At 35.9% G+C, this 23,961-nt stretch overlaps 1 protein-coding gene across 3 annotated transcripts in view; it reads left to right on the top strand.

Annotated features, from left to right (window-relative positions):
- Positions 1-23,961, top strand: part of Cnx99A (Calnexin 99A) — an 86,317-nt gene that overhangs the window by 47,993 nt on the left and 14,363 nt on the right. The window contains exons 5-6 of one of the 3 annotated variants that reach the window (XM_043410951.1): positions 4,236-4,358; positions 4,525-4,707. The exons of 1 other annotated variant lie outside the window; for it this stretch is intronic. In XM_043410951.1, the coding sequence (XP_043266886.1) occupies positions 4,236-4,358; positions 4,525-4,707 (306 nt within the window). The remainder of the gene's footprint in view (positions 1-4,235; positions 4,359-4,524; positions 4,708-23,961) is intronic. One more of the 3 variants, XM_043410950.1, reaches the window with a different exon arrangement.

Consider the following 23,961-nt stretch of genomic DNA (forward strand, 5'->3'; position numbering starts at 1 on the left):
TGAGATAGTCGAAAAAAAGTGGCCGGTTTGACAGAGAATCTCTCATGTAGGGAATGGTTTTTCCACTTATAATGTTCCGCGTTACATTGTAACACCACTAGCGCGCTACCTACTTCGCCATTTTCATATTCATTTGGTGCTAGCGAGTAACACTACAGTGTGGCGTGTTTCAAACGCCAACTTAGCGATGGCATTCAAACAGCATTCTAGCGTTAGGCTGTGGCATCAATCTACCGTTACAGTTGAACAGCTTTATAACGTTACGTTTTAACGGTGTTTTGACGTTAGGTCTCAACAGCTTAATAACGTTACGTTATACCAGCATTATAACGTTACCGTCATAAGATCATTCTAGCGTGAGATTTGAACAATATCTACCGTTTTTTCTACCAGTGTTACGTGGATTTTTTCGTGGGCGGCGCACCCAATAATAGAACATGGTCTGCACTGTGCCGTTACAAATAATTATTTAATCATTTATTCATCAACCCATAACTCATTTGATGTTAATATTCATTTTGATCGAACTTACGATAATTGCTTATTTAATATGCGATTAATTTTGTTACTCGTAAATATTGAAAAATTTTACATTATTGAACTATGGAAGAATTTTTAAAATTAAACACCTTGAATTTTTCCATCGGTTTTTGGAAAGAATATTTATTTCGGCAGGGTGTCAAGTCTACAACGGGCAACTCTACATCGTGTCATCTCGCCAGTGTATCTCTCCATCGTTGAAACTCTCCAACCGTAGCAACTCTACATCGTGTCAAGTCTTCAAGCGTGTCAACTCGCCAACGGGGTGAGTCCCGATCGTAGCAACTCGACATTTCCCCGATTCTCGTTTATCCCCACTCTTCATCGTGAGACTCAGGATCGCACGGGGAAAATCCCCACTATGCCGGGCAATATGCCTTCGTTGAAACTCTCCAACTGTGTCAACTCTACATCGTGTCAAGTCTTCAACCGTGCCAACCCGTCATCGGGGCAAGTCCCGATCGTAGCAATGCGACGTTTCCTCGACTGTTATACGTGCTCGTATTTTTCGTTGACTGTACTTTTCCCACAGATCCGCTTATACGTGACGAAAATCTTTGCAGCGTATCGATCTTTCCGTATGTACGGCTGCCTGGTTCGTCAGCTCTCTAGCTTATCGACAAATTTCAAATAGAATTATTCTTTTATGATTTTGTCATTCAATAATGCTACGAGCAAACATTCATGACAATCATAATAGATTTTTTTATAATATTTTGAAATGATAAACAACTCTTCATTATATAGCGATAAGTACTCCAACATCCTAACTTATTAGTTTCTTGAACCAATTCGAAAAATATTTATTCCAATATTCTTGGTATATATTTATTAGAGTGTGTCAAACAGAAATGTTTTTTTTTCCAAAGAATACCCTTCAATTTTTCCAATATCATCAAGTCCTGTCCCCATTTCAGCTCTTCAAAAAATTTTTTAGGGATCGCTCATAACGATTTTCTGTTTCCCATTTGAATAATCACTGGTGACTTTTTAATTTTGTAACTCACGAACGGGCCAATGTACAATAATTGCCATGACTATGCCTCAATAGAAAGAGGATCTCTTGTCATTTTGCAATAAATCTGTTGTTAGATCGATTATAAAATAATTCCGTTAGAAGGCGTGATGGTGCTCTTTATCGAATACTGCACACAGAACTGTTGAAGTCAGCGCGTATTTTTTTGAGTTGCACTAGTAGATAGAAAAAATTTGAAATCATACAATCGTCTGTCATTTTTTTCTCTTTCCAATAGCCCGCCGTCCAGTAAATGTCTAATAATCCGTCCGTAAATGCGTAATATCTATCTTGTTGGCAGAAAATAAACCGTATGACGTGCTGTTCTCGGAGCATAGTCCTTACGGATTTCGCTGATTCACAATTTATATGTAGGCTGCATTGCTTTTCATTCAAAATGTGCGGTAGCACGATGGTGGAGTTCCCGTTTCACAAATGAAAAACTCGAGATCGATTCTCACAGATATGGTTTTTTTTTCAATTCAATTTAAATTCATCTGCATATGAAGAGAATGGACATGATTAAATTAATGTTAACATTTGATTGAAATATGTGCCGATTTTGATTAGGAGATTAGATTAGGATTTTGATTAGGTGGGGCATGGTGGGGACCTTTTCCCTGCAAACCCGAGTCTAACGGTCAAAAGTGGGGATAAGCGAGAGTCGGAGAAATATCGAATTGCTACGATCGGGACTTGCCCCGATGACGGGTTGGCACGGTTGAAGACTTGACACGATGTAGAGTTGACACAGTTGGAGAGTTTCAACGAAGGCATATTGCCCGGCATAGTGGGGATTTTCCCCGTGCGATCCTGAGTCTCACGATGAAGAGTGGGGATAAACGAGAATCGGGGAAATGTCGAGTTGCTACGATCGGGACTCACCCCGTTGGCGAGTTGACACGCTTGAAGACTTGACACGATGTAGAGTTGCTACGGTTGGAGAGTTTCAACGATGGAGAGATACACTGGCGAGATGACACGATGTAGAGTTGCCCATTGTAGACTTGACACCCTGCCTTTATTTCCAAGATACATGAGAATTGTTAATTTTTTACAGTTGACAAATCAGAGAGACTTGCAGTGTTATATACCAGCATGGGAAATGTGTGAGATACCAAACGTTCAACATATAGTGGTATAAGGGTATATGGCTGACTTTGCAGGCGGCCGCGTCACGTAGCGACTCCGGCAATATATGCATTCCCAGAGGATAATGCGCGTACGGGAAAAACCTCTTCCTTGCGTAACGCTGTAGCCGAAGTGAGAATCTTCAATGCTGCGGCCAAGCGCGCGTTAGTGGTAAAATGGTTGAGGATCTAACGGGGAAATGTTTTTCCGGGAAAACGTTTTCGAAGAATCGTTTTTTCGAGGAATAGTATTTTCAGATTTTTAACTGCAATGGTTTATCCGTGGAAACGGTTTAAAAAACACTATGAGGATATAATTAGGCATATTAGGCTCTCACTCGTTTTTCCTTTAATACTCTGCACTGAGTTGCTACCATGTCTCTGAATCCAAAGCGATCGAAATCGAACGGGATTTCAATCTATGAAATTTTAACTAGTTTTGGAACGTGAACTATCGAAAAATATTAATATTTAACTTTTGGCAATTTGTTGAATCTTATCAGCAATTCTGGTGTTTTTTCGCGACCTCTTCCAATGGTCAAAAACCAACTGTTTAATGTTTTTTGATGATTCTATTTCCAAGACTAGTTCAGACTTCGTGGGTTGAAGTGCCCGCTGCCGCCTCTCACCACGCGATATATCATATACCCCCTCCACGCGGCCGTAACGCTTTATTGTGACAAAAAATTCTAATACCTCCCATAGAAGTTTCACTTCAATATTTTTTTTTTGGGTACAATTGCGAGCGTTCTACTTATCTGGGAAAACGAAATTAAACGGCACTTCGAGAGAATAAGGCTACCGGCGGCGGAAAGAGGGCAAGGCTGTATTAGATGTATATGATGCGCAGACACGCGGAGAGCAAGGATAGGGGGGGGACAGCTGAGCAGATGCTCTTCATGTAATATATCTCCGCTCAAGTCCCGACGGCGTGTGCTCAGCTGCTGTCTTCTTACCTCCGCTCTCCACGTTGCTGGGCATCATTACCTCTATTTGTGGTTTGTGTAAAAAACGTATTAATGAATAAATAAATACGTTATAAACTCGTTAAATAGGTAAATTCATTTGTAAATAAATGTTCACTTGTCCGTTTTTTTGAGAATGTTCCATGAACAATGTTTGCTTAGCAATGAGAGTACCCATTCCAGGCTAAAAAAATCACGAATAGTGCTCAAAACGTTGATTCATATGTGGTAAAAATTTCGCAGCTGTACTTTTGTTAAGTTCCCCAAAAAAGTTCTTGAAAAGAGTCGAAAAAAGAAACCTCACACAAAAAAATGGCTTCAACAGTAATTCCTGCTTGTTCGAGCCATTGGATTATGAGACCCGTCAAAAAGGATTCAATATCTGTATACCACCTAGTAATGGAATGAAAGAGATGTAATTGCCTGTTCCTTTTGTTGTTTGATATTGAAACGTGTTTCAAGTACGCGAAAATGAGAGATAAATTTTTTGAAGTCCATAGGTTTTATGAAGAACATAGATAAAGATATGTTAAAATAACCATATTTCGTAGGGGTTATTAACCCAGCACTGTTTTTCTATCGTAGTGGAGCATTTGGCGTCAATTCATGGCGTTCACCGCTGAACATCCTTGGATGTGGGCTGTATATATATTAGTCGCTGGGCTACCCATCCTTCTGATAGTCTATTGTTGCTGCTTTGTCTCCCAGGTAAAGTATTCTGTAATCACCCAACCTTAGAAATCAATCGGTCCTACCATATCCTCCAGTACGCAACGCAATTTTTCGAAACATTAAATTTATTATTGCAAGAATATTTCTGTTCTTATTTCGTGAACTAGCCTTTGTAAATAAATAATGCCATACCAATTGTTAGGGTAAACAAGACAACGTTGCCGAAGACAAGGTGTCTCTTGATTGTATTGAAGATCTCAATGAAAATCTGGGTATCGACGATCAAGTGCCCCAGACCGAAAATTTGGAACCCGAGATCGAGACCAAGGAAACTGAAAATGAACGCGACAATCATGGGACTGAAGATATTGCAGACAGCCAAAAGGTATATATTGCTCAAAGAATAAGAAGCTTCCTTGCTTTGTATTAAGGAGTTTCGGTACAGGCGATACAACGTTGCCATGCTAATCCATGCTAAAAAAATTCAAAAATTCAATAAGTTCAGAATTTTATAAAATTTGGCGAACATATTCTTTAGTGCCAAATTTGACGACACAAATTTTTTAAGATTTTTCTTCTACACAGTTATCGAGTAATTGATCACTAAAGTTTATGTGTATAAGCATAGCGTTTCCATATATATAGGTATACATTCCGGGCATGAGAAATCTGCTTTAATGCGTAATTACTCGATAACTAAGTAGAAGAAAAATTTGTAAAAATTTGAGTTTTCGCACTTGATGTCGAAGAACATTATCACCAAATTTGATCAATTTCTTAATATTTTGACTTCTGTACCGAAACTCCTTAACGTTGATGTTGAATCTTTCTGAAGAAGGGGAAAGGCACGAAGTTCCTATGCTTATACATTGGGGTGGGGTAAGCAATATTAACTTACAAGCAGCTTACAATCGACGATGTATACGAATACAATGTATACAATACATGATCGATTATCTAATTACTGGATACGTATCTAATTATAATTTATAAATAAATAATTGTTTATATAATTATAAATAATTGATAATCAATATAATTAATTATAAATAATTATATACAATAATTACAAATAATTATAAATAAATAAACAAAGTAAATCAATCTATAAATAATCTATAAATTCCATATGAAATCGGCGGACTTTTTCCTCGGTCCCCGCCAATTTGGTTAATTTTTTTTACGTGGTTACAATGAGTCTGTTATGCTTGAACGTAAAAACGAACGGGTTGAAAGAAAATAATGAATAATAAATCTTAAAGTTACTAATCTTTCAGATGGACGAATAAATGAAAGAGTAAAAAGGGAAAATAGATATAAATAGTAGATTTTCGGAAAAGCTATAAGAGCGTTATGCGCATCTATTACAGTTGACAATATATTATTTGGAATGTTGGAAAAAATGGTATAAACAGGAGCTTCAAAAGGAAAATTCGCTAATTTATCCCTGAATGAAAATAGGAGATTTAAATAACAGTCGAAAAAGATCACAGTCTACTGTCTCTTGGGTACAATCATAAGAATTTATATACGATATAAAAGGTGATACAGTTTGGGACTTGGGTAGATGTTTTACTGTAATTTGAGACGTGCTAACGCGGAACGTAGCGGGTCATCTCGAAGACAGTGTAGTCGACACACTCACATACATAAATTGCACAGTACACTCAATAATTTTACGTATAGTATAATATCCAAATAATGTATTTGATTTCTGAACTTTTATTATTAATTTCTTTGAAGGTTTGGGTTGAGACGGGTATTACTCCTCTCGTTGTATTTAACGAATTACCCTCACTTGACGCGGCCTGGGTCAATGGCTATCAGGGCTCTAGTTCAAATAATATTCCTTTAACAGATATGTTAGGCGGCAGCTTATCCCATCAGGAGTTAGCAATCAATAATTAATTCCATTAGTTCGACTCTATTCTCAAGGTGGGAAGTTGAGGACCCAAAATAAGAAAAATAGGAGGAAGGACAGATTTAGAAGAGACAAAATAAGAAACTTAGGCAAGTACTTACAATATCTTCGTATAATATACATATATAAAACGAAAAGTGTAAAAAAAATTCCATAAAAAAACTTATAAAACCAAGTGTAAATAATTTCAACAGAACAATTCGAAAAAAGTTTCACACCGATGCCCCATTCTTTTTATCTTATTCTAAAAGCTGAATCAATTGACAAAAAATTCCATCGAAGTTACGTGCAGCATTAAAATTTATGATATCGATTCGAGGCCAAGTAATTAAGGGTAATTCAGAATATTCATTCTTATGGGGGAACCGTCAGGAACTTGAGAGAGTTCTAATGAATCAAAAAAGTTACCATTTAAGTTACGTACAGCACTAAAATTTATGATATCAATCGGAGGACAAGCGTTTTATTAGTAATTCCGAGTTTAAATAAAATTGTTCTATGAAGCGTTCAAATCCAAAAAAAAAATCACATCAAAGGTATAGTAATTTGTTACTTTATGGTGGCAGAATTTAGAAGAAAATTGATTTCCCTCAGACTTTCAGACTCCCTTGGTATTATTGACAATATTCGACGTCGATTTTGGATCGGTACAAATTATGTTTAAATATGTGTTAAAAGTACTTGTCCGGCCCATCACTTTTCATTGAAATTTTTCATTGATATAAAAATCCATCATACAAAAACGAAATTATACGGCAGTTTCGGTTGGAAATTTATTTAAATGCGATTTATTATAAGTTTAATGTTCTCAATACATTTTGAGTACAAATTTGGAAAACAATATTCAGCACAAATTTGGAAAGAACGTTTGAGGTTATAATAAACGAACTTTTTTTTCTCGTAATAACCCTGGTTGAAAATTCTAAGGAATAAGAGCGAGGATTGCGAAAAAATTATGCCACAAATAAACGTAGAGTTAAAGTGTTTATACTAGGAGAAATTTCCCAACACTGCATGATATCTTATATATCAACAAACACTCGCGAACCAATTGTCATGAGAGTAAACCAACTATTTTTACCCGCACTGTTTTCACAAAACACACATAGCACATTTTATAGTCATGTTACTAGTCGAACGAGTAGTTATACTACTCTCGTTCGATCATACCATCGAAAACTGTCAGATGGATGTACACGATACATATAGTTACCATTATACGTTCAAGGAGTCGAATCTGAGGGCGGTCGGTCAGCTGGAGTGAGCCGAGATCGGTGAGCCAATCAGAATGCATTGAGATACAACTCTACTACCACCAACTTACGTCAAAACGCGTATACGTATACGTCGAACTCGTGATGTGTCAGTAACTTTAGCATAATCTTGAGCCCGTACAAAGTTTTTTCTCAGCAATTACGCTTCCGTTTATGCTGATTTTGGACGCAATCGAAAGAGAATTTATTAATTGGCTTAAACTTCAATTTTTAAGTTGCTAAATGGCTTTTGAGTTTCGTAATTAAACAAAATGACATGCCAATTTTACCCCCACCACCGCGAATCGTTTTATTCAGAGAAAGTATAGTCTCGGCGAGAGCCTCGGGCCAGCAGACGACAGGGCTGTCAATGTACTTATCCCGAGACTCTACGGAGTCTCTTGATCGGAAAGAATGGTTTCGGAAGGTCCATGTTGGCAATCTTTCTTTCAATTCCACTTCATTATTGTTAACAGGACTGTCAGGAATGTTCATTACTTCAAATGTAAGAAGCAACAGTCTTATTACGTTCATTGGGTTGATAGACATGTTCATGACAATACGTTATTCACAATAGCGGACACGATGGTGACAGATAAACAATCAAACAGCAACTAAACTTCTCGAGTAATATAAGTAATATACGTCAGTTTTAGCTTCTTCATCTTGAGTGGGTGGCTTAATCTGACATCATCACAAAAACAGATTTTTTTATTTTTTCGGATATCTCTCAAGCATTAGGCTGAGCGAGCTGGCTTTTTTAAGAATACATGACTACGAGAAAGAAAGTTTCGAGAGAATTCTGAAGGCTTCTATGGCAGAGTTCAATCGGTTAGAAATCGTGGAAGATACGACATTAGATTTTCAAGAACCGTTTAAAGATGTCATAGTAGAACCTGTAGAACGAAAACTAACACTTCTCACGTAACGCATGTCAAAGTATTCGATTCTCTATACGATTATGATGTCAGCCAATGAATATGTGAAATAAATATTATTCAACATATAAGTCGATACGCAATGATAAAGGAACCATATGAATTGAATGTCAACATTTCGATGCGCAAAGTGAAATTCAAGATTTTAGGACTGGTTTACCCCCTTAATTTTTTTGATCCAAGGAAAACCAAAAAACACGTCCATTTTATTTTTTTTGCTCTGCAAAATGGCATTTCTTTTATTAAAATCGGATTGTAAGTTTTTATTATACGAAAAAATTCTGAATATTCGGGGGTGGTTCACCCCTTTGCCGTAAGGGTGCATAAGAAGTTGGACATGTCATATGGGTTATTTGACAAGCCGAACATTTTGCAATTGGTTTTGTTTCGATCGGTTGAGTGCTTCTATATGAAACACTCTACCAGACGCAAAACATGCCGAACTTTGAGGGTTGATTTCACCCCTTAAAAATAACTTTCGGCCGATAAAAAAAAATACGTGTCTCTTATTTTTGGATGGACTATAAGATAGAAAAAAATTATCAAAATCGGAGGCGGACACTAAAGTACCTTTCCTTGTAAGTATGTCTCTTCATGGTTTTCGCGGTCGAGGTCGACGGTTCCACAGTTTTCGATGTCTAGGTATGTTTCTCCATGATTTTCGTGGTCTAGGATAATTTCTCCATGGGTTTTGATGTCTAGGTATATTCCTTCATGGTTTTCAATGTCTAGACGTGTTCCTTCATGGTTTTCGTGGTCCAGGTATATTCCTCCATGGTTTTCGATGTATGGATATGTTTCTCCATGGTTTTCGTGGTCTAGGTACAATCCTCCATGGTTTTCGTGGTCTAGGTACGGTTCTCCATGGTTTTCAATGTCTAGGCATGTTCCTTCATGGTTTATGTCATCCAGGTATATTCCTCCATGGTTGTCTCGGTGTAGGTGATTCCTCCATGGTTTTCGTGGTCTACTTATGTTTCTTCATGGTGTTCGTAGTCGAGGTCGACGGCTCCACTGTTTTCGATGTCCAGGTATGTTACTCTCGGGTTTTCGTGGTCGAGGATAATTCCTCCATGGGTTTCGATGTCTAGGTATATTCCTGCATGGTTTTCAATGTCTCGGCATATTTAATCATGGTTTTCGCGGTCGAGGTCGACGTTGCCACAGTTTTCGATGTCCAAGTATGCTTTTCCATGGTTTTCGTGGTCTAGGATAATTCCTCCATGGGTTTTGATGTCTAGGTATATTCCTTCATGGTTTTGAATGTCTGGACATGTTCCTTCATGGTTTTCGTGGTCCAGGTATATTCCTCCATGGTTTTCGATGTATGGATATGTTTCTCCATGGTTTTCGTGGTCTAGGTAGATTCCTCCATGGTTTTCGTGGTCTAGGTATGTTTCTTCATGGCTTTCGCAGTCGAGGTCGACGGCTCCACAGTTTTCGATGTCCAGGTATGTTTCTCTCGGGTTTTCGTGGTCTAGGATAATTCCTCCATGGGTTTCGATGTCTAGGTATATTCCTCCATGGTTTTGGATGTCCAGGTATATTTCTTCATAGTCAACAATTCCATAGTTTTCGATGTTTGGTTATGGTTCTCCATGGTTTTCATGGTCTAGGTCGACGGTTCCATTGTTTTCGATGTCTACGTCGACAGCTCCATGGTTTTCGATGGCTAGGTCGTCCATGGTTCTCCATGGCTTTCGTCGTCCTGGTATGTTTTTTTATGCTTTTCGAGGTCTAGATCAACGGCTCCGTAGTTTTCAATGTCCAGGTATGTTTTCCCATTGTTTTCGTGGACTAGGTTGACGACTGCATAGTTTTCACTATCCCGGTCGATAGCTCCATAGTTTCCGATGTTAAGGTGAATTTGTCCATGGTTCCCGATATGAAAGTCAATGGCTTCATAGTTTCCGATAGTGTGGTGAGTTTTTCTAAGGTTTTCGATATCTAGGTCGTCGGCTCTATAGTTTTCGATGTCTAGTTTGGCGACTATAGGGTTTTCGATGTCTAGGTGGATGCCTTCGTATTTTTCAATATAAATTCGACAATTTTATATTTCCCGATATTTAGGTAAACGGTGCAATGGTTTACGATATATTTCCTCATAGTTATCGATATCTAGATCTGCGATTTAATAGTTTGCATTGACGAGGCAGGTTCAGACGTTACAGAAGACCATGAAAAAATATCACTGGACACCAATAACCATAAAGCTGTGGTCTTAGACATTGAATACCATGGAAACATCTCCTTGGACATTGCAAACCATTGACAGTATCCATGTCAACATGGAATCCATGAATGAAAAGAAGATAGTTTCAAAAATCATTTTTCCAAGTAAACAAGTGGAGCTTTTCAAAAAAAGGAATAGAAAATGAAAATATCATCCCATTGCATAGGAATTTCCCAATCTTTCATTGGAAAATTCGATTTGCTGAATGGATAATCAAAATCGTCACCATTATTGCTTGTAAAAGGTTTCAACTCACATGAACATAACCGCACAGTTTTTGTCCGTCTACATAGAAAAATTGGCTGTGTCGATTGCTTTTGGCACATAGAGAAAAGTAACTCAACTTGAAACAAATCGTTTTAAAAATTTTCGTCGAAAACGAGGAATGTATTTTTTTCTTAAGTAAATATTGTCACGCCTCTAAAAAATAAGCTAAATTAGAAAAAAAAATAATTGACAAAGTAAAAAAAGAACGCCAATTATTAAAAGGTCGCGACCGTAATTTCCAATAATTTTCTATATTTGCATTATCAATAAAAAACTTCAAAATATAAAAAAAAAATGACATCGTTTTCTGAAGTTGACAAATACAGTGAATGAAATACGATTCCTGTATAGTTGTCACGCCTCGCAAAAAGAAGTGAAATCAGTAAATATTAAAACTTCAAAAAGTAAAAAAGGCACGCTAAGTATTAAAAGGTCGTGACCGTCGTTTAAAATGATTTTCTATATTCGCATTGTTAATAAATAAATTTAAAAAAATATTTAACTGTGAAAAAATATGAGATCTATTGTAACATATACAGTGAATGAATTACGTTTCCTGTAATAATTCTGAATTTTGGAAATAAAAAAAAATGAGATCATTTTCTAACGTAGCCAAGTACAGTGAATGAATTAAGGTTCTTGTGGAATTCATTCATGCACACTTTTAGCCCTAATCCCTCACTTATTCAGAAAAATTTTCCAGCAAACGTCACAGAGCAACAAAGGTTTCTCGACTGATTCTGCAATTATTAAGAGATTATCATCTGTTTTTATGCTAGCTCGGGTTATAAACTTAAAACAGTTTACGCGTACAAGTGCATGCATTGTATCTATACGATGTACTGCACAAATTCATTTTCAACATTACACACAAGCTTGGCGTGCATGGTTTTCAATCGAAAGCTCGGCGAAGGAATGCCTCATCCGTCCATATATTTGAAGAAAACTTGATGATCCTCTCATGTAATTGTTTTTTAATTTGCCATCCCTTTTCCATCCAACTATTTTATTGAGTAGTTCGACGTGAGATCCCGCGCTGTGTACACAAGGAAAAATATCTATTTTTGACTAGTTTAACTGATAAATTCATTACTCCAAATGTTTCGTATTCAACGCGTTTTCTTTTCTCAAATCAATGTTTACACAGCTTACTTCTTTGTTCATCCATTTCAATACTTGTGTAATTCATCCAATCATCTGCCCATTTGGTAAAAAAAAGAGTGTACGGACAAACGAGTGAAAGTGACGCGTGGATAAATTAAAATGCGTATGGGCATGAAAGAATGGCCGTATCTATCCGCACAAGATAAAGGCATGTAAAGGGATTGATTGATTTCATTTCTTTATCCGTTCGTTTAATTGTTCAATTTTATCCACAAATTTCACCCATCTGTATTATTTACCATATCGATATATAATAGGGCCCCTCTTATTTTATTGGGGGATCGGTTTTTTTCACACTCGTTCATACAATTCTAATTAATTATTGTTTTCATATTAAATTTGAACAATTGTCTCTTCCCGAGCTTCCGATTGAAAACCATGCACGCCAAGCTTGTGTGTAATGTTGAAAATGAATTTGTGCAGTACATCGTATAGATACAATGCATGCACTTGTACGCGTAAAGTGTTTTAAGTTTATAACCCGAGCTAGCATAAAAACAGATGATAATCTCTTAATAATTGCAGAATCAGTCGAGAAACCTTTGTTGCTCTGTGACGTTTGCTGGAAAATTTTTCTGAATAAGTGAGGGATTAGGGCTAAAAGTGTACACAAATGAATTCCACAAGAACCTTAATTCATTCACTGCACTTGGCTACGTTAGAAAATGATCTCATTTTTTTTTATTTCCAAAATTCAGAATTATTACAGGAAACGTAATTCATTCACTGTATATGTTACAATAGATCTCATATTTTTTCACAGTTAAACATTTTTTAAAATTTATTTATTGACAATGCAAATATAGAAAATCATTTAAAACGACGGTCACGACCTTTTAATACTTGGCGTGCCTTTTTTACTTTTGATTATATCCACTGCTATTTCCAATAATGTTTTATTTATTTAAACGAAATTTGCAAATTTTGCACCGTTGATCCACGGGGCTACGATCGCAATCACTTTATAATAACATAACAGACGATAACAGACGGTATACAAGAAAACATTGAGGACTGTCAGAAACTTTCTCATCGGCGATTGGTCGAGACGGATAGATTCTCACCGATGATTGGTTATGATGGGCATCAAGTATCGGTCTGAGCCCATATACGGATAAGTCAGCTGCGTAAATGTGTTGGTACTTTTTGCATAATCTTGAGCCCGTGCAAAGTTTTTTCTCAGCAATTACGCCACCGATCATGCTGATTTTGGGCGCAATCGAAAGAGAATTTCTTAATTAGCTGAAAGTTCAATTTTCAAATTGCGACATAGCTCCTGAGCTTTGCAATTCAAGAAAATGACATGTCGATTTTACCCCCACCACCGCGAATCGTTTTATTCAGAGATAATATGGTCTCGGCGAGAGCCTCGGGCCAGCAGACGACAGGACTGTCAATGTACTTGTCCCGAGACTCTACCGAGTCTTTTGATTACACTATTTGATTTACTTCAACATGCAGTGTATCTGTCACTTGATTTCTTGAATATGCCATAATAAGTTTCAAAAATGTGGTTCGGGTAATTTTGAAGTTTTTTGCTCTATAGCACCAAAGTTTGTATTACTGGTACGCAGCGAGTATCTATGAAATTTGATATTCCTGTGAAGCAGTAGGTGTGCCAATCTTTTCACTTTTTGGTTCCAACTGAAATATATGAATGAAGATACATGAAACAATTATGAGTTCTGTTCACTTTCAAGTGCGCTGTCTTTTATCCTTTTCGTTTTGGCATAATAAATTTTATGAATCGGTGGTAATTTTTTTGGTCTGTATTAAAATTTAGATGAATAAATCGCAGTGGATACTTGCAAACTTGGAAAATTCTATGTATTGACATGCATGCTAGGTACTTAGTACTTCCTATTTTTGATTATGGAATATGGATATTTACAAATAATAAAAATTATAGGATTTGGATATGGATTATAAATAATAATCAATGATAAAAAATTATGATGAGTGTTACAAAAATTCAGCGATGGCCTAAGCCATCGCGATTTATGATTCAGCGATTTATGAATGGCATAAATTTCAAAATGCAATGCTCATATTAAAAAGTAAGCGATTCTGTTGGTCTTGACGCACTTCATACTTTTTCTTTTGTCCGGTTGAATCTTGGTGGCTACATGCAGAGTTTGAAAATTTTGTGCAACAACGTGGGTGCGTCAACTTCCTATCTCTGGGTATGATAATATGAATGGAAAAGATTGCTGCAATAAGTTCTTGGAGGCTCGTTTTTTAATGAAACAAAAATTGCTAGCATTAGAATTCAATAAACATATGTGAAAATTGCGAATTCTGGAGAACTTGGTAAACATTATATATATTTTTTTCTTTCTCCTTCTGTCAAATTTTAAGGAAAATCAATCAAAAAATTTGTTTCAGTGAAAAATCTTCATATTTTCTTTATTCACACAGATTTCATCAAAACAATTGAAAACAAAATTTATAAATGACGGGGGAAAATTCCAGAATGATACGAAATATTGAAAAACCTTACGGAATATGATTTTAATCCCACAAAATTATAGACACGTTCGAAATGGTTGAAAAATTGAGGGTATCACTTCAAACATTCGAAGAATATCAAAAACTGTTATAAATTGTACAAAACTTAAAGAAAATCATTGGAGAAATTATTTTTAAATATCCCAATAGAAACATTGGAGAACTTTAGAAAATATTATTTAAGAATATTTTTTATTGTTTAGAACTACCACAGAAAAAAGATTTGATATCAAGCCGTAAAAATCCTCTTTCGGAGAAAAAAAATTTGGCCAATTACATTGATGATCGCCCGTTTTCGCATTATACCACAAAAAATGTAAACAAAACTTCTTAAATCACACAACGAAAATGATTTCGAACCGTAAGAAAATATTAAATATATTACAATCCTACAACATTAGTGAATAGTATACTTCACTAGTATACTGATAGTGCGGTATCAGTCTTTTTTCGACGAATCAGATGTTACAAGCAAAAATCATATCTCGGCCTCCAACCCGCTTTCCACCATGCTCTTGGAATCCTAATTGACAAAACATATTAGAGTACAAGGGAAAAAATCACCAAAGTCCAAAGATAGACCTGTGACGAAATATTTTCAGTACAATTTTGACGAAAAATAGGTCTTTTTTCGTGGAAACCAACGATATAAGCGGAAAATCATATCTCGGCCCGCAACACGTATTTCTCCATACTGTTGGGTTCCTAATGGACAAAACATATAATGGACAAAACAAGGGGAAAAATTGCAAAAGTCCAAGGATAGACGTGTGACGAAATATTTTATTAGTAGCTCCAAATTTTAACATTATTAAATTGGTCTAAGAAGCTTTTACATCCAAAAAAAATCACATGAAAGCTAGTCATTTGTTACTCTATGGTGGCAAAGACTTATAGGAAAATCGATTTTTCTCAGACTTTCAGGATCCTTTGGTATTTTTCACAAAATTCAACGTCGATTGGATCGATACAAATTATGTTTAAATATGAGTTAAAAGTACTTGTCCGGCCCATCATTTTTAATTTAAAGTGTTTATTCAGATAAAAATCAGGGCTCTTCTAGATCTGATGCATCATAGGTATGCGTACAGTGGAAATTGAGGAAGATATTTTCAAGAAAGTTGATTAAATAAAAAATGCAAACGATATCTCCTGTAATATACAAGGGATATTATTGTGCATGGATAGTTGAAAAATATTTTGCACAATAAATATGTTCAAGCTTCTAATATAAATCCTCAGTTAATATTGCAACGACGGCAATTTTTCCTTTTCTTTCGTTACTCTATCTGCTGGCAGAGACTGCGAAGAAAATTGACGCTCTCAGAATTTTAAGATCCCCTGGTATTATTCGCAATATTCGATGTCGATTTTGGATGGGTACGAATGATGTTTAGATATGTGTTAAACGTACTTGTCCGGCTCATCACTTTTCATTGAAATTTTTCATTTAAATAAACATCAGCGCCCTTTTAGAACTGATGGATCGTAAGTATGCATGCAGAGGGAATTGAGAAAGTTATTCTCAAGTAATTTTTCTCAATTGCGTTGATTTAACACAAAATGAAAACGAAGTCTGTTGCAATATACGAGCGATATAATTGTGCATGAATAAATTAAAAACGTTTTACATAATAAATATGTACAAGCTTCTAAAATATAGTTTATATTGCAATGACGGCAAATTTTACTTCTTATTTCTTCCAGCGAACGAATTCTATTCGGTATAAGAACTAGCCTATACTATTATTGAGAACATTTAACTTATAATAAATCGCACTTCAATAAATTTTCAACCGGATTCTGCCGTACGATTTCGTTTTTTTATGATTGATTTTTATTTTAATGAATAGTGATGGACCGGACAAGTACTTTTAACACATATTTAAAGATAATTTGTACCGATCTAAAATCGAGGTCGAATATTGTGAATAATACCAGGGGATCCTGAATGTCTGAGAAGAATCGATTTTCTTCCAAGTATCTGTCACCCTAGAGTAACAAACTACTACTATACCTTTGATGTGTTTTTTTTGGATTTCGCGCTCCTTGAAACAATTTCATAATGTTCAATCTCGAAATTACTACTAAAACGCTTGTCCTCCGATTACTGTCGTAAATTTAATACTACAAGTAACTCAAATGGTAACTTTTTTGATTTATAAGAATTTTCTCTAGTTCTGATGGTACCCGTTGGAATTAATATTCTGAATTATCACTAAATACTTGGCCTCGAATTGATATCATAAGTTTTAATGTTGAACGTAACTTTTAGATGGAAATTTTTTTCAATTGATTTTTTTAAATTATTCGTATTGATTTTTCGTTTTTTTCTTACTTTTTATTAGAATTTTTTGACACTTCAAATAATAATTACAGATTTGGATTTTTTAAATGTAATGTTGTTTCATGATTTGTGAAATTTTTTTCGAATTTTTGTGTGGAAATTATTTACAGTTGGTTGAATAATTTTTTTTGTGCAATTTTTTTTCACATTTTTCGTGATATGATCAGGAAACGAGGTACCATCAATATACTTGTCCCAACCTTTTTTCCCTAGGGTACCCATATTCTGTAATCAAAAATAGGATGTTATAATACTTGGCGCACATGTGAATATACAGGAGTTTTAAAGTTTGCAAGTACCCACTGCGGTTTATTCATCTACATTTTGATACAGATAGAAAAAAGTACCACAGATTCATTAAATGAATGTTGACAACGCTAAAAGTAATAAAGACAGCGCACTATTAAAAGCAAACAGAACTCAAAATTGTTTGATGTATCTGTGCATTGGTTTTCGACGCCAGTAATTCCAGACCTATCCAGAAATAACCAATTGAAGACTCTAGTAATAAAATTTCTTCATTCATATATTACAGTCGAAACCAAAAAGTGAAAAGATTGGCACACCTGCCGCTTCACAGAAATATCAAAGTTTGTAGGAACTCGCTGCATATCATTAATACAAACATTGATACTGCAGGGGAAAAACACTTCAAAATTACCTGAACCACATTTTCGTATGTCTCCATGGTTATACGTAAACCAAACATTTGATCGCATTCAAAAATGATCAGACGTATACTTACAGACACGAATTTTTTAACCTATAATGCCAATTACAAACATGACATGGAAATACTCAATATTCATTTCGCTTCATCACATTGTCAAACTTTAGAGGTATCCATTGCATTTTGAAGATCCAAATTTTGATATCACAAATATTAGGCACCCAATGACTTATTGAAATAAATTCTCAAGTTCTCCATGTAACAATTCAAGTCAATATCTATGCATTTACTTGGCCTAAATATGTTTTTAAAACTCATGTGTATAAACAAGCAATCGCATGACGACTTTTCGTTATAAATTTATAAATAATTTAGATGAAATCAATGTAAGAATATAAAAATACACAACATACATATTCTATTCATTCTGTTCATTCTAGAGAATGAACAGAAATGCACTGTAATCTGAAGAGGTGGAAAAAGGAACCAAAGGGCACAGCCAAACTAAATGAAAAAAAAGTGTGACACCAATACCTTGAATTATACACCTTTACTTGAGGAAAATTTAAAAAAAATGTTTGAATTCATTTACACTTAATCAGTTACGCATGTTTTTTCTTTGATATAATTGCACTACATAAATTTTCTGGTTGGAAAGAACGTTTGAGGTTACAGTACGAGAGCCCACAACCAAAATTTCGGTCTCATCGCAATACGGCCAAAACCGCATCAAACTGATAGCCACGATTGTCCTGAACTTAAAAATATCCATATCAGAAATTTTCCGCGTAACGTTTGATGTGACCGAATTTTCAAAAATGTCAAAAAATTTAGTCGACATGTTTTATAGCAATATGTCTGATTATTGGAAGGTAGTTGAATGATAGCTCTAAGATACCGGAAACATATTTTTCAGAAGTTAATAGTGTCGCCCGAACTCAGAGGATCACTTAAAAAAATTAGAAATGAGACTAAAAAAAAACCCACAGCAATACGTCTGAAAATCTTGTTTATACGTAAATGTGCGTTAGTTGACGCTAACAAAATATTTTTCAGAAGAAAATGTTGTCGCATTACATTTCGAGAACCTTTTAAAAATGTCAAAAAAATTTACCGACTCGTTTTATAGCAATATTTCTGAAAACTGTTCGCCATGATGATAGTACATTATAACACTAGGACAAAAAAGTTTCTCGTACGCGTGTTATACGAAATTTTATATTACGAGGTGCGGAAATGGGGGTTTTGTGTACGCGAAGGGTCTATTTATATTTGATACAACTCAAAATGATAATAATTTGTTGTAGGAGAATTCGTTGAATTGGCATAAAGCGATGAGACCTCTTTAACGAAGTACCCTCGGTACGTAGTGAGTCGGAGAGTTTTAGTCTTCAATATGAGTAACGCAGTATATATTTCGGCAACACCATAGCCTCTGAGTTAGTGTACGTGCTCACGTACAAGCAGTGAATCTACGCATAGTCGCGTATAGGAAAGGTTACAATCGGCCAGTACCCAGCTTCTGCGTGTTTCGTTTTTCATCCGTGGGTAAAGAAATCCCAAGTGTGTACGGGAAATGAAACATCCCTAACCTCAAAGAAGACTTAAAAAATGATTAAATTGACGGTGTCTTCTTTTCATATTTTCTATTTCTTATTGTTTCCGAAAATAATTGATGCACGAAACACACAAAATGTTCGTTACAAATATATTATAATTCTTTTGCAATACTGTGTTTCTATCGTTGGCTCAATTTGCGCATGTTCAGACGGTTTCGAAAGTGCTGCTCTACTTATATTCGAATGAAGCGCCATAACCTACAATTCTGCGGTGTTGCCACATTTGCGTGTTGCTCAAAAACCTTGTCTTATTTCCAGTCTTTTCTTAGAACACAAAGAAGCTTTGCATGTTTTCCAAAAAGAAAAATGTTCATTGGACATTCGTTAATATTTTCTCCAAATTTTATAAAAATCTGTTTGTTAACTTCAACGTTATAAATTGAAAAGTGCGTCTGAATTACAGATTCACATAAGACTCCATGTTAACTGCTTCAAATTAAATCATTTATATCTCTTTTCAAAGTCAACCAAAGGTCACAAAATTTTAACTAAGTCATTTTTCGAAAGATTTTGACATCTTTACAAATTTTTATAATTTTCTGTTTGTTAATTGATTTACCGAGGGTACTTCCTTAAACACACTGAGTTAAAGGAGCGTTGGCACTTATTCTAACGTTTCTATAGACGATGATATGGATTCGTCGGTTCTCTTAATCGATGAGTCTGAAGCCGGACCGTCGCAGCCCAAACGATCATGTGGGAGCGTGAATATAATTAACGAGAAAATCGTCGCGGTATTATATAAGTGCAAATTAAGCGACAGAGATGCCGTCCATGTAATTGCTGCCGTTGTTCAATCTTTACAATACGACCTCAACTCGTTGGTTCTTAATAGAACGTCAATTCGACGCTACAGAGAAAAATTGTGGGCTGCAAAAGCCATAAATATTAAACGAGTATTTAAGGAAATGAAACTCGATGCAGTCGTCTTGCACTGGGATAAAAAAATGCTGCCCAATGTATTGAAACATGAGGTAATTGACAGACTACCTATCGTCATAACGAATGAGAATGTCGAGAAACTTTTGGGAGTACCAGAGTTAGAGGACGGAACTGGTATATCCCAAGCAAACGCTATATACGAAGTACTTGAGGATTAGGGCCTCTCTCGTACAATCAAGGCACTATGCTGCGATACGACAGCTTCTAACCTCGGTCACATAAAAGGCGCAGGAGTCGTTTTAGAACAGATTTAGAAACGAGATATTTTATTCTTACCTTGCCGTCACCATATATTTGAGATCATTCTAAGAAGTGTTTTCGATCAAAAAATGCCTGCATCGAGCGGCCCAAACGTCGCTATTTTTAAAAGATTTCAAGAATCATGGACTAAGACAGATCACACCTCATGGAAAAATGGAATCGAAGATGCGGATGTCAAAAACATATTAATCGAGCATATCGAAAGTATCGAATCATTCGTGGAAAAAAGGTCGATGAATAGTCAGCCAAGGGAAGGTTATCAAGAGTTACTGGAATTAACTCAAATATTTATCGGAATTACTCCGTCTCATGGTGTTGTTACGTCCCGAGAGGAAGGATTAGATGGGGACGCACAGTCGCCGATTTAGAGAGGCAGGGTGTGCTTTTGTGTACCGCTGCCGGTGAGTCTTCCTTGGGACTAGTTCGGCGCCCGAGGACACACGTTATATTTTCAGGTATACGTGACCTTGTGATGATGCTGTGCTCGTGAATTAGAAGAGGTTTCTAATCACGGAGCGGAGTCGAAGGCTTCACGAAATAAGTGTATGCGATGATATTTTGTTCACTACAAAATATATTAATGAATTTATTGATTGACTATTACACTTATTTACACTTTGAAATTAAAATGTTTATACTATGTACTTTTGAGTTAGCGATTATGACAGAGTTCTCCTAAGTGATTTGGATTAGAGAGGGAGAGTTCTCCGATCTTAATTGTTTCGAGGTTCACTGCTAACTGACTTACAACTAGAGTCTTTTTGACTTGGTCGGAGTTAGAGGATGAGATGCATCTTGGGGGTTGGATGCTGTAGAGGGGAGTTTTTCTATAAGGTTTTTCAGTTTGGATTGGTTAATAGGTCGTAAAGTGGGTGTTCTGACTTGGTGATTGGATTTGAATATGAGGGAGACTTTTCCGGAGATATGATTGGAGGAAAAGTCGCGCGAGGTTTTCCCAGGATTAGGGAAAGTGTGTTGAACGGAAATGATAAGATGTGCGGATGTTCTTGAGATACGAGCATCTGTTTTCGGGACTCATGGGAAACACGAGTTTCGAAACGCGGTTCTGGAATTTTCTGTGGATTTAGGAAATGTTGCATTGATAATAAATTCAAGGATAGGAAATCGGTCTTGGAGTGTTTACTTACGGTTTTCCGTGCTCGTCTTGTAGGATTATTTATGGCGCCGGAACATCGGGGAGAGTCTAGGGCGCGCGTTGTGAGTGTTTAAAGAATAGACAGTTGAGGAAAAAAATATGTGCGAGCGCCGAGTGTCTCGCAGGATGTATTTGTTATGGTTGGTCTGGATACGCTCTGTATTTAAATATCTTCTTAGATAAGAACTATGTATCGACAAATGATGATAAAAGTTAGGAGTATACTTGTGATAGCGTTTGAGTTGAAGAGAAAAAGTGAGGGGCGTTTAGCGTAATGCTAGGACGTAACAGTGTTATATTCCGGTTCCCCGTATCATCATGCTCGTTGGATGGCAAAGGCGATCTATTGCTTGAAAATATATTTGTTTCGCGAAAGCTTTTGGTTAACTTCAAAAGAACAAAAAGCAATTGCTGAGATTTGTATTTTTATTGTTTTAATATACGTAAGAGCATGGTTTACAGCTCCATTTGCACCTCAAGCACCGAACCACGACTTGCAGTTTTTGATAAAACTTGATAATTACAAGTCAATTGATCCTGATATTTCTCGAGTTACAATTCAAAAACTCATAAAGCACTTGTGGTATCTCAACCCGCAAACTGCAGCGATGTCGTTTTTTGACGAAGAAATATCACTATGCGTGGAACGAAAAATGTTGCTCGAGTTAAACACGAGTGACGAAACCGAAGAGGATTACTCTAATCGCATACAGATAAATCCCAAAGATAAAGTACGAATTTTTTGAAACTGATCCCTCTTTTTGGCCTCAAGATGACGATTTCAAAAAAGGTTTACATGTGGACAAGCATTTAAAGGTTGTAAATGATACGGCTGAGAAAGCAGTCCATTTAATGGAAGAATATAACAATATTCTCACACGGAACGAAGATCAAAAGAAGTATATTCTTCAGATTGTGTCAGAATATCGTAAACGTTTTCCCGACCCTAAAAAACAAACGGTGATGAAAAGATTTTAATTTTTGTTATTATTTTGAAAAAAGTGTAATCAATGTATTTTAGAGTACGCTAATTAAAACAAATATTTTCTCCAACACGTACAATTATCATTTTTAAAAACTTATTACATATATAAGACTTTTTTTTGATGGGTGACATACAGTGAAGCACCAAGCAGTTAAAAACAAGTAGTCAAGTTGACTCATTCATCATCGGTTATAATATAAGGGGGATGGGGGGCGTAAGGGTTATGATAACGCCATGAAAAAAAAATTTACACCTAGATATGTAAATTAAAAATAGATTTATATAAATAATTTTTTTTTTCAATGCTTAGGAGCACTTTAAAAAAATAATGACTGAGTTAATCTAAAAAACCCATGTTTTTCAAATGGGAAACAGAACGAGATTGCAGGCACGTCTTCTCATTGGCCTACAGCGCTCAGGTTTCGTACAGAATTTTTTTTATTTATTTCGAACGTAACTGAGGGGCGCACTTATCGAAATTCGTCAACACCCCTATTAAGGACCACCATAATAGATATATTACCATTATGCGTTCAGGGAGCTAAGCGCGGTCGGTCAGAGTGAGCCAAGATCGGTGAGCCAATCAGAATGCGTCGAGGCAACAACTCTACTACCGGTAACTACGCCGAACGCGTATACATATATATCGAATCGGCGATGTGTTAGTAATTTTTGCATAATCTTGAGCCCGTGCAAAGACTTTTCGTTATAAATTTTTCATATTATGTTGTGAAAATCATTACGAGGAAACAGAAATAGACACAACACACATATTGTCTAGAGAATTAATCGAAATTGGTATGTATAGTCTGTAAGCCAAGGCGGTGGAAAGAGAGACTGGAGGGCACAGCCAAACTAAATGAAAGAAAATATGACAATCCATTCGATTAGACACTTTTACTTAATTGAAATAATTTAAATTTATTTGGATTCATTTTTCAATATAATTGCGCACGACATACAATTTAGAAAGACACATAGTTTGGAAAGAACGTTTGAGGTTATAATGAACGAACGTTTTTTTTTTCTCACAACTCCTGTTGAATATTTAGCGAAATGAGAACAAATGATTGCAAGAAAATTATGCCACAAATAAACGTAAAGTCAAAGTGTTTATACAAGAATACATTTTCCAACATTAATATCTTGTATGTTAACCAACGCTCGCGAACAGATTGTCATGAGATTGAACTGTTTTCACGAAATAACTCGCATATCAAAAGACGCGGTAGCGGCTCGACGCCAAGTATTAAAAGGAAAAACTGCAGCGCAAAAGAAAAGCCAGCGCGAGCCCTGCCGCTACTCTTATATACGCGAATATGCCGGTTTTATGACGTCACAGAATTTTCAAATGGCTCTCACAAATAAACCATTT

The sequence above is a fragment of the Venturia canescens genome, chromosome 2, assembly GCF_019457755.1.
Source record: "Venturia canescens isolate UGA chromosome 2, ASM1945775v1, whole genome shotgun sequence".
NCBI classification, from domain to species: Eukaryota; Metazoa; Arthropoda; class Insecta; order Hymenoptera; family Ichneumonidae; genus Venturia; species Venturia canescens.